The 11,992-nt window shown below is 48.9% G+C and overlaps 1 protein-coding gene across 2 annotated transcripts; it reads left to right on the top strand.

Moving 5' to 3' along the window:
- Positions 1-426: 426 nt before the first annotated feature.
- On the top strand, positions 427-8,476 carry PRSS16 (serine protease 16). 2 transcript variants are annotated; one of them, XM_078001338.1, is made up of 7 exons: positions 3,582-3,794; positions 3,891-3,938; positions 4,424-4,714; positions 4,887-5,028; positions 6,766-6,945; positions 7,059-7,204; positions 7,321-8,476. In XM_078001338.1, exons 2-7 carry the CDS (start codon positions 3,909-3,911, stop codon positions 7,387-7,389), a joined length of 858 nt encoding a protein of 285 aa, XP_077857464.1. In that variant the 5' UTR covers positions 3,582-3,794; positions 3,891-3,908; the 3' UTR covers positions 7,390-8,476. The 2 variants fall into 2 exon arrangements, with proteins under 2 accessions (XP_077857465.1, XP_077857464.1); XM_078001339.1 differs by lacking the exons at positions 3,582-3,794; positions 3,891-3,938; positions 4,424-4,714 and adding exons at positions 427-496; positions 571-737.
- The last annotated feature ends 3,516 nt before the right edge of the window (positions 8,477-11,992 follow it).

The following is an 11,992-nucleotide window of genomic DNA, read 5'->3' as shown; positions in this document are numbered from 1 at the left end:
AGATATGCTGAGGGGCAGAAAGAAAAGACTGAGAATAAGTGGGCAACTGGGGTTCCAGAGGGGGTGCTGAGGTGGGGAGAGACAGAGGTTGAAGGACAGTAAGGCATGCAAAGGAGGAATCTGAGATAAAGAAAGGGTAGACTGAAGGGTGGAGAGAAGGAGACTGAGACAGTGAGGGCTACTGAGAGCTGAGGGAAGAACAGACTGAGAGGCCCAGAGAGAAGGAACTGGGAGTTCCGATGCCACATCAGCAGCCTCTGTGTACAGACTCTAGCGTCCCTGCCCCGCTTTAGCAGTTCCTACAGACGCTTGACCTGCCAGGAAAGGAAAGAAACCTGAGCCTCTGCTGAAAGGTGATGGATTTAAAGCCCAGCTGCTGAGGATAAGATAAAGGTCCTCCTGGGGGAGAACAGAGTCCCAAACACCATGACTGTCTGGCTTGCCCGGTGGCTGGGCCCTCTGCTCTTGGTTTCCCTCTGGGGACTCTCGGCTCCAGGTAAGAGGAGGCTGGGGGTCAAGCAGGGCATCCTAAGGGGGCCAGCCTGACTTCCTCCCCTCCATGTCCCACAGCCTCCCTTCTTAGGCGCCTGGGTGAGCACATTCAGCAGTTTCAGGAGAGCTCTGCCCAGGGCCTGGGCCTGAGCCTGGGGCCAGGTGCTGCGGCCCTCCCAAAAGTGGGGTGGCTGGAGCAACTGCTGGACCCCTTCAACGTGTCCGACAGGCGATCCTTCCTGCAGGTGAGGCCAGGAGAAGGGGAGTCCACTGCCCATTCTGCCCTCTCCTCAGTCTCCCTCATCTCTTCCTCAGTCTGCACTTTTTTCCCTCTCCACACCTCAGTTCTCCCCATCCCTCTGCTTGAATCTCATGTTATGCCTTCTGTCAGTATCCCTTTTCCTTCCCTGTTTTTTAGATTTGGCCTTAGTCTCCCCTCTCCCCGGGGTCCCACTCTTTTTGTCTCTCAGATTTTGCCTTTCACCATTTCTTTCTCTCTGTCATTCACATTCATTCTTTCACTGCTCCTCCCTACCCCCTTCCCCTGTCCAGACTGGACACAAAACCTACCACGAGGTCTCAGTAGGTAGCAGAAATTTGAACCAGCTTTGGAATCAGACCTAGCTCACAACAGGCACTCAAAGATACCTACCAAAAGAAGGAACAAATTCACCATTTTTCAGTGCTTCCTCTGTATTTAGTCTCCAAAGATCATCCCACTTGGATCTTATTCCTAAATCCATCTGCATTTATGTCTTATTCTACAATTATTACTTCAAGAAACAGCAAGTTCCTTCAATGTGAGAGCCACTCCCTCAGTTCTGGGGATATAAGAGTGAAAAAGCAGGCCAAAAATTTGCTGTTGTAGATTTTGCATTCTAGATGAGAAGAACGGGAGAAAAGTGAGCAAGTAAATAAACAAGCTCATTTCAGATACTGTTAAGTAAATAAGGAAAGATCCATTAGGGAGAGAGACTGGAACAAACGAGGAATCGAGAATAAGTCAGGACTCACTCACAATGCCATTTCTTCTTCCCCATCCCACCTCTTAGCGTTACTGGGTGAATGAGCAACATTGGGTTGGTGAGGATGGACCCATATTCCTGCATCTTGGGGGTGAGGGCAGCCTTGGGCCTGGCTCAGTGATGAGAGGTAAGAGGCAAGGTTGGGGAAAAGAAGGAGTTGGGATGCTGGTGGGGACCAGGAAGGGGAGCTGCATATTGCAATACTGTGAGACCTGAGGGGTGCAAGGACTTAAACTCAAGTTGCATCTCACACCCCCCCCCACCCATACACTCTTCACAGGCCATCCCGCAGCCCTGGCCCCAGCTTGGGGTGCCTTGGTGATAAGCCTGGAACACAGATTTTATGGCCTGAGTATACCTGCTGGAGGCCTGGAAATGGCCCAGCTCCGCTTCTTGTCCAGCCGCCATGCGTGAGTGGAGGAAGGGAAAGTGTTTATGGTCAAAGGACAGGAATGTCTGTGCTTTGGCATCTCTGCATCTGTGTCTCTCTCCTCCACTGTCTGAAGTCAACCTCTGAGTCTCTGGTTCCCTCTGTTTTCTTCTGTCTTTCACAGTATCTTGTTTTTTCTCTTTCCATTTCTGGGTCTCTGTCTCTCCCTATCTGTCTTTCTCTTATCCTGTATTCTTTCTGTTTCTGTGTCTCTGTCTGAAGTAAGCCACTGTATCACTGTGCAGACCACCAGCATTTCTTACCTGGATTACAGCCACAGCATTCTCACCATTTTCACCATTTTCCCTGCTCTGCCCTTGACTTCCAGGTGGAAATCAGAGTAATTCTGTTAGTACATAAACCAGGTCATGATCCTCCCTGGCTTAAGTCCCTCAGACGTCTTCTGCATTGCTCAGAGTAAGGTCAAAGCTTTTATAGTGGCCATGGGGTCCAATGGGTTTTGGCCTCTAGTTAACTCTGACCTCCACTCTCTCACATTCACTGGGCTCCAGCTACACTGAAGTCCTCACTGTCCTCCAGACTTACAGGCACATTCCTGCCTTGAGCCTTTGAACTCATCTCTGCATGGCGTGACCTTCCCCCAGATATTTGTATGGCTCCCACCCCAGCCTCCTTCAGTGCATCTCACTCCTATTAACAACCCCCACCATTTTTCCCCCAACTTTACTTCACCTGCTTTTTGTTTCTTTCATCTGCTTTATTCTTACAGAACTTAGCTTTTTCTTTCCTCATTGGTGTCTCTGTCTGTTTCTGTCTGTAATAGTCTCTTTGCCTGTCAGTCTCATTTTCTCCGTCTCTGTATCTACATACGTGCCTCTTTGTCTCCATCTCTGTCCCTCTCTGCATCTTAATCTTTTCTACAAGCTAAACGGTTTTCTAACTACAGCAGGATGGCACCAACTGCAGGCCATTTCAGAAACGTTAGGGAAGAAAGAAAGCCTTTGGGAGGAGAAAGAGGATGTTAGACATATCCAAACTTCACTTTCCATTTTTCTTTGTGTCTGTTCCCTCTCCCAATACCTTCTGACTCATTAGGTTAGGATCCCTCCTTCTCCTCTGAGTAGCCCTCCTTGAGTGCCCTCAACCCTTCCCTACATTTGTCAGGTTTTCATCTAAACTGACTTGGAAATTTTTCCTCTCCTACCTAAAATGAGAAGGGAAAGAGGGTGGAGGCTTTCTAGAAAGTGGACGAGGACAGGGTCTCCCTTGGCCTAGGCACACATGTTCTGGGAAGTATATGTGGCTTTGAGAACCCTTGAAAACACATCATGAGAAAACAGCCCTGGCTTCTGGCCAGATTCACCCATTCATGTATCTGGATCCCGGTTTCCCCCAGAATGGGGAAATCTTCAGGGATTCCCAGCGATGAGGACCGACCGAGTCCCCTCTCTGTCCCTAGGCTGGCTGATGTGGTCTCTGCCCGCCTGGCACTTTCCCGCCTCTTTAACATCTCCTCCTCCAGCCCCTGGATCTGCTTCGGAGGCTCCTATGCCGGCTCCTTGGCCGCCTGGGCCCGGCTGAAGGTCCTGTGACTTCTGCGGGTGGGCTGGGGGGAGGGAACTCCAGGGCCCCAGTCTCAGATAATAGAAATACCCTCCCACCACTACCTTCCTCCCGCCCCCCAAAGAATTTTGCACAAGCTGTCCTCACAAGAGCCCGAGATCACACAGCGAGGGAGTGACACAGAGGCAGGAAGATATGCGATTCCAGTCCCTCAGCCCGCAGGCTGACGGCGTCTCCTTCCTTAGTTCCCCCATCTCATTTTCGCGTCCGTTGCCTCCTCCGCCCCGGTGCGGGCCGTGCTGGATTTCTCCGAGTATAATGACGTAAGGATGGCGGGCAGCAGGTGCGGAGGGTAGGGGGGTCCCAGTGGACGGAGACCCTCGACACTTCCGATACCTTCCTCTGCGGTCCGACCACAGGTGGTATCCAGAAGCCTAATGAGCACGGCGATCGGCGGGTCCCTGGAGGTAGGAGGTGGGGCCTAGACCGAGGGGGACTGGGAGGGAAAAGAGGCCTCGGATGCCAGGGAACAGAAGGCCACAGAAGGGCGAAACCTGCAACGTGGCGAGGTCTAAGGAAGGTCGGAGCTCGGGAGAATAGGCAGGTTTTGGAAGAAGGCGGGAGCTGACGAAGAGGCGGGGCACCAAGAAAAGAAGCGCTCCCCAGGGAGGGCGGGGTTTGGGCAGGGACGATCCTATCCGGAGGTAAGACTCAAGGTGGGGCGGGGCCACAACGGAGGGCGGGGCCTGCAGGGAAGACCCGAGGAGGAGGGCTGCGGGTCCAAGGTCTGGGGGCGGGGGGCTGTGGGCGGGGGCCTGGGCCAAGAGCTGGGTCTGCACCCTCTGAGTCTCGCTGCAGGAAAGTGGGGAACCCAAGGAGGACGCAGGTCCTGGGCAGGGAAAGCCGAGGCCCAGCCTAAGTATTGGCGGACATCGGCTCTTGCTTCCCACAGTGCCGGGCGGCGGTGTCCGCCGCCTTCGCGGAAGTGGAGCGGCGGCTGCGCTTGGGTGGGGCGGCTCAAGCAGCGTTGCGGAGTGAGCTGAGCGCGTGCGGTACCCTGGGCAGCGCTGAAAACCAGGCGGAGCTGCTGGGGGCGCTGCAGGCACTGGTGGGAGGTGCAGTGCAGTATGATGGGCAGGCGGGAGCGCCGCTAAGCGTGCGACAGCTCTGCGGACTTCTCCTCGGGGGCGGGGGCAACCGCAGCCACTCCACGCCCTACTGCGGTCTTCGTCGGGCGGTGCAGGTGAGCACAAGGACCCAGGCGTCCACCCACTCTGACCACTGACTCCCAGGAGAACTCAGGAACTCACCCTTGTATTTCTGGCTTTTGACCTCTGGGGACATAGGCCCTTGGGCCCTGGCTTGCTGAGAAGAGAGGAGGAATTTATGTCTTATGTATGTACATTGTTCCCTAGATTGTCTTGCACAGCCTGGGCCAGAAGTGTTTAAGCTTTTCACGAGCAGAGACAGTGGCACAGCTGAGGAGCACAGAACCTCAACTGTCCGGTGTGGGTGACCGGCAGTGGTTGTACCAGACATGTACCGAGTTCGGCTTCTGTAAGTGACTGGCCTAACCCTAACTTTGTCCCCTCAAACAACCTTTTTACTGTGCCCAGAGAAGTCATCTTACAGGTGGTCTGGACTCATTTCGACCCAGCGGTCAGGATTTGTGTAACCTGCAGATGTTGGGCTGGAGAAGGTGGAAGCCATACTAGTGTGCGCATGTGCTTGGTCCTCACATGCCTCCTCACGCACACACCGAGGTCTCCACTTGAGTGATCTTCCCTTCAGCCTGTTCTTTCTCTGTGTCCCCATTCCAGGGATGCCCCCCTTTCCCCAGCCACCAGACTAGAAACTTGAGCCTTGTTTTAGTTGCTTCCTTCCCATTTTCTAGCTAGCCTGTCAATTACTGAGTCCTCCTCACTCTGCATGGACAACTCTGTAGTCCATCCCTTCTGCTTTCTGTGCCTACCTCTGCTGTCCTGCTAGGAACCTCCATCCTTTCTTGCCTGGATCCCTTCCCAGCCTCCTCTCTGGTCTCATGGTTTTCACTTCATCTCTACAATCCAACTTTCTCATAGCATCCACAGAGATCCTTGTAAGTATAAACTTGTCCCTCCTCTACTCAAAACCACAGCTCCTCAAAGACCCCAGGGTAAGGTTGCCAGATACAATACAGGATGCACAGTTAAATTTGAATTTCAGATATACAACAGATTTTTTTTTAGTATAAGCATCTCCCAAATACTACATATGGTAAAGTTAAATGTTCAAATTCCAGCTCCAGCTCCATTTTCTACTCGTGATCTTGGGCAAACTTGGGCAAGTGACTGACTTCTCTATGCCTGTTTCCACATCTATAAAGTGGGAATACAAACAGTACTTCTCTCATAGGGTTGTTTCAGGACTAAAAGAGGTAATATTTGTAACATTCTAAGAATAATGCAGGTCTACAGTAAGTATTCCATAAACCCTTGCTATTGTTATTATTATAAGGCTTTACATATTTTAACCCTCTTAATACATTAGTCTTCCTAACACCTTAGCATCTTTGTACATGCTGTTTACTTTGCTTAGATTATTCATCTTCAAGTCTCAACAGGATGTCCTCCCTCAGGAAGCCATGATCCCTCAAGATAAGTCAGCCTTCCCACCTCCGACTTCGATAGCTCTGTGTTCTCTTTAGCATTTTACACAGCCTGTCATCATACATTTTTTATTGCCTGTCTTCCCCCCTGGATTGAGTCCTGTGACAGCAGAACCTGGAGCTGTCTTGATTGCCACGGTGTGTCCAATAGTGTACAACATTTATCTGAGCACATGGTAGGTGGTCAACAAATAGGGAGGGAAGGGATGAATTAATCTGATGTTATGGGTTAGCTTTACCCTGAAAGCACAGTGAGCTACGGATTTTAAGCAGGGGAGACATAATACAATTTGAGCTCCGAGCATTCCAGACCTTTGCACATGCTATTTGTTATGCCTTCTCTCTCTATCTTTGTTTGGCTCAGTCCTACTCATTTCTCAAGGTCTTATCCTTTGCAGGATGCTTTCCCTGAGCCCATCTTGTTTCCTCTGGGATCCCTGCCTTCTGGCCTTTTTCCATTATAGCCCTGATCACTCTGGGCTGTCACTGTTGGGGGACTGTGTGAGTCTCTCTGCCAGGACTGTGAGCTCCTTGAAGGGAGTATTACAAATGTTCTGGTCATCACTGAGGAAAGCTCTGAAAATGATTATTAAAGGAGAGTGGTGGGCTGGCTGTATACCCACACTTACAGGTATCTCCCTACACAGATGTCACCTGTGGGAATCCCAGATGTCCTTTCTCCCAGCTCCCTGCACTACCCTCCCAGCTAGACCTATGTGAGAAGGTGTTTGGGCTCTCAGCCTTGTCAGTAGCCCAGGCTGTGGCTCAAACAAACTCCTACTACGGTGGCCAGACCCCTGGGGCTAACCAAGTGCTGTTTGTTAATGGTGAGCATGCTATCAAAACCTGGCTCCTAAACCTCCACCTAGCCCCAGCTCAACATAGCCCCATCCTCTCCCAGCCCCCATCTACCTAGCCCCATCCTCTCCCTTCTTTCCAGGGGACACAGACCCCTGGCATGTGCTAAGTGTAACGCAGGCTTTAGGATCCTCAGAATCAGCTCTTCTTATCCGCACTGGCTCCCACTGCTTGGACATGGCACCTGAGAGGCCCTCAGACTCCCCCAGCCTCCGCCTAGGGCGCCAGGTAAGAGAAAAACGTCTCTGAATAATTTGCATTCTCATTTGAATAATCACTTGCATGTTCCTTCCTTCTGCTGGTGCTGAAATCTGACTTTCAAAATTCTTCCCACCTCCCCACAGAACATCTTTCAGCAGCTACAGACCTGGCTCAAGCTGGCAAAGGAGAGCCAGGTTAAGGGTGAGGTCTGAATCTCATACCCTTTCCACTCCCTGCATGGTCACCTCGGTCCTGGACACACTTATTCACTGAACAAAAGAAAGCAGCTTGTTGTGAAAGAAGAAATTCCCAGGAATTGGGATTCAGCACCTGTTCTGCATGTAACCGGCATGTGTCTGCAAACATCTTTATTCCCAACTTCAAGTGCTTTATCTCAGAGAGTTATGGAAATATAAGTAGATGATTATTCTCATTGTAAATATTGGTATTTTGAATGTTAAATGTCAAACAAATGTGACTCCTCATGCTGGTGCCCTCCCCCTGCTGATCGGATTCTGGTTCAAATTCTGCCACTCCAGTTCCTGGGTTAGGGGCTTTGCTGTAAGTTTCTCTTTCTGGACTTTAGATCCTGAACCTGTCCTTGCTTCTCAGTTTCTCTCACTGTACCCCTTTCCCTCAGTCTCTTCCTCTCTCTTTGCCCTGTGACTATTTGTCTTTCTAGTTTCCTGTTTCTCTGAATATCTTCATTTCTATCTCTCTGTTTTTGTCTCTTTCTCTGTTTGTCTTTCTGTTCTTCAATCTGTGTTTTTGTCTCTGGCTCTCTGTCAGTGTCTTTGTCTCACCTCTCTCTCTTGCTCTGCCCTGGCTATTTCCACTTTTCTATTTCTGACTGTCATTTTTGTTCTCTGTGTGTCTCCTAGTCACTTTCTCTCTCACTCTATCTCTGTCTATATTTCCCTCTCTCCTCTGCTGTGTCCTCAATCTCTTTGTCTTCCTGAGGCTCTGTTTCTGTCTCTGATGCTCTTCTGTGTCTCTATTTATTTTCCTGTCACTTAATCTTTGTCCTTCTCTATCTCTCTCATTTAGTCTTCCTTCCACACCCTTCACTCACCATCTCTTCCCACAATCAAATATCACTCCCTGGTACTTCCAGCTTCCAACCCTAGGGATTCATCATTCTGGTGGAGACTCCTTCTTCCAGGGCCTGGGAGGACAGGGCTAATCCTAAGGGTGCCTGCTTAGGCTATGTTAACTGTGACAAGAACCTGCCATAGATTTGCACTGTTCTTTCCTAAAGAGCAATTGTTTTTAACAATAAATACTTCTCAGCTTTTTGTACATCTTTGTATGCACAGAGATGGTAGTTTTAGAGTTTTACCCAGTTTCATATTTCCTTGTTGGTAAGAGGCAACCTCCTCATGCTATCATACCAGAGTCAATCTCCACTACAGATTAGTTCTGCCTGTTCTCGATCTTTATATAAATGGAAACATGCAGTATATACTATATGTTTTTGTGTCTAGAAGTTTGAAATCAAGGTGTCAGCAGAGCCATTCTCTTTCTCACAGCTCTAGGAGAGAATCCTTCCTTGCCTTCTAATCCTTCCTTGACCAAAAATGAGAGGCAGAAATAGAGCAGTGGAAATAGCCAGGGCAGAGCAAGAGAGAGAGGGGAGACAAAGACACTGACAGAGAGCCAAAAACAAAATTACAGATTGAAGAACAGAAAGACAAACAGAGAAAGAGACAAAAACACAGAGATAGAAATGAAGATATTCAGAGAAACAGAAAGAGATTAGAAAGACAAATACAGAATGCTTCCGTGCCGCTTCCGTGCCTCTTCTGGCTTCTGGTGTTTGCCAGCACTCCTGTGTTCCTTGGCCTGTAGATGCATTACTCCAGTCACATGGCCATTTTCCCTGTGTGCCTTCACATCACCTTCCTTCTGCACGTGCCTATCCATATGTCCAAATTTCCCCTTTTATGAGAATACCAGCTATCTTGGGCTAGACCCAGCCTATTGATCTGATTTTAAGTTGGTTACCTCTGTGAAGACCCTGATTCCAAGGTTACCTCTGTGAAGACCCTGATTCCAAATATGGTCACAGACTGAGGTACTGGGGGTGAGGAGTTCATTGTATCTTTACTGGGGAGAAGGTGGGACACAGTTCAACCATAACGCCACCCAAATGATAACAAGTGAAGGCTATTTATTCGGAACTTGCTGTACCAAGACAATCCACCACCATTATTTGTGTTTGGCAGCAATTCACAACAGGCAGAGGAGTGGGAAAGCGCTATAGTGGAAAAAAGAGAGGATTCTTGGTATGCCTTAACTAGAGGCTATGGCATGGGGAAGCTGTGGGCAGGCTAACTAGAAGAGGGGCATCATATGTGATTGGTTGGGAGTACATGTATGGCTTTCCTTCATTGGTCCTAAGTTGAAAGCAAGGGCAAAAATTAGGGAATTCTGGCCGGGCGCCGTGGCTCAAGCCTGTAATCCCAGCACTTTGGGAGGCTGAGATGGGCAGATCACAAGGTCAGGAGATTGAGACCATCCTGGCTAACCCGGTGAAACCCCGTCTCTACTAAAAAAAATACAAAAAACTAGCCGGGCGAGGTGGCGGGCGCCTGTAGTCCCAGCTATTCTGGAGGCTGAGGCAGGAGAATGGCGTGAACCCGAGAGGCGGAGCTTGCAGTGAGCTGAGATCCGGCCACCGCACTCCAGCCTGGGCGACAGAGCGAGACTCCGTCTCAAAAAAAAAAAAAAAAATTAGGGAATTCTGAGTTATTATATTTACTAAGTGCTAGCCATTTGGAGCCAATCAGAACAGGGGTATGATTGTTTGTCTTCTCCTACTGTTTGCTACAGATAGTAGCTTGACTTCCTGGACTGGTTACTGTAATAGTAGGTTGGCTTTCTGTGCTGGTTACTGCAGGTTGTAGGTCAGAGGTCCATTTTTACTTTTAGTTTGGCCATTATCTGTTTGTATATTCAATCTCTCAAACTTTTTATCTTGGATCTCATGTGGCTTGGGGATTGCTCTCTAGTTCAGGGAGTTTACAAGTCTACTGTGCATTCAGCCAGAGACAGTATCCTTTCTGGTCTTTTCTGAGCAAGCCCACCCTTGTGCATGTGTACAGTCTTCCAGACCACCAGAGATGAGTGGGTGGTCTGTATGACTGTGCACTTGCACAAGGGTAGGGTGCCCTTCGGTCATCCCTAGATGTCATTTTTAAATTTCTGGTAGATTTCTAAATTGAATATATTAACTTGCATGCTTCTGTTAGTATCCTTGAGCTGTCAGTTTTCCCTGATTACTCTTCACTGTGACCTCTATTGTTTTCAACCTTGCCCTTGGGCCGGATTTTTCCATGTTCTACTCCAAATAAAGTCAACCCCTTCACACAGGGGCCCTGAGCAGCCAGTCATCAAGGTTTGCCATACCTACTAGGGCAGAACCTCTTTAACACAGAGTTGAAGCTTTAGGGAAGTGGGAATAGGAGCTTCCTTGCCAAGGAGTAGGAGTGGGGCTCACAGGAGCAATGGGAGTTACTGGTCCTCACAGATAACCCTTCATGTCTAGAGTGGGACTTCTACAACATGTTGGGAAGGGGAGAGATGAGCACAAACCCTGGCTTAAGTGCCACAGACTTTCATGGTCTCTACCAATACTCAGTAAGTGATTTTCAATATGCTGTAGAAATTTGGTCAATTTCCAGAGACTTTAAATGAAAATCCTACCTGTACCTGGGATAAGTGAGGTACTGCACTTGTAGAATGTGAGAAATTACTTTTAAGATAGAGTCTGGTGTATTTTTAAGTAAACAGCACAGTTAAAACAAGAAGATCTCAGCCAGGCATGGTAGCTCATGCCTGTAATCCCAACACTTTGGGAGGCCAAGGTGGGTGGACCACCTGACGTCAGGAGTTCAAGACCAGCCTGGCCAACATGGTGAAACCCCCTCTCTACTACAAATAGAAAATTAGCCAGGTGTAGTGGCCGGCTCTGTAATCCCAGCTACTTGGGAAGCTGAGGCAGGAGAATTGCTTGAACCCAGGAGGTGGAGGTTGCAGTGAGCTGAGACCGCACCACTGCATTCCAGCCTGGGCACCAAGAGTGAAACTCCTTCTCAAAAAAAAAAAAAAAAAAAAAATACAAAACTAGACTCTTATAGTTTGCAGATGAGAACAATGAAATCTCAAGAGATGATCGAGCATCTCACAGAAACAAAGGCAATAAAACTCATACTTAAACCTACTCATCTAAATTTATGTTCAAAGCTTTTATTTCACTACCAGGGCTATAATGTGGCCTGGAACACATGGCATGTATGTGTGTGCATATGTGTGTGTGTTGGCCAAAGAGGTTGGAGGAAGTTTTTGATACTGGATCAAGCACTCTCAAAAATTAAAATTCCTACTAATGCTTCTGCCAACCAAATTCAAGACTATCATTTTTCCTGAGGAAAACCTGCCTGGTGGTACATGCCTTTGTTAACATCAAATTCATTAAAATTAAAATTACACACACCCACACACACACACACACGTCCCTCCTGAATTAAACAGTTTTCTGCAGTGACTGGGAGTCACCTCCAACCATCCCAGGGGGGCAGTTTTGTTTTTGTTTTTTGAGACGGAGTCTCACTCTGTCACCCAGGCTGGAGGGCAGTAGTGGATCTCAGGTCACTGCAACCTCTGCCGCCCGGGTTCAAGCAATTCTCCTGCCTCAGCCTCCCGAGTAGCTGGGATTACAGGTGCCTGCCACCACGCCCAGGTAATTTTTGCATTTTTTAGTAGAGACGGGGTTTCACCTTGTTGCCCAGGCTGGTCTTGAACTCCTGGACCTCG

Source organism: Macaca mulatta, chromosome 4 (genome assembly GCF_049350105.2).
Source record: "Macaca mulatta isolate MMU2019108-1 chromosome 4, T2T-MMU8v2.0, whole genome shotgun sequence".
Taxonomy (NCBI): Eukaryota; Metazoa; Chordata; class Mammalia; order Primates; family Cercopithecidae; genus Macaca; species Macaca mulatta.
The sequence above is the reverse complement of the archived record's forward strand: the minus strand, read 5'-3'. Positions and strand labels throughout refer to the sequence as shown.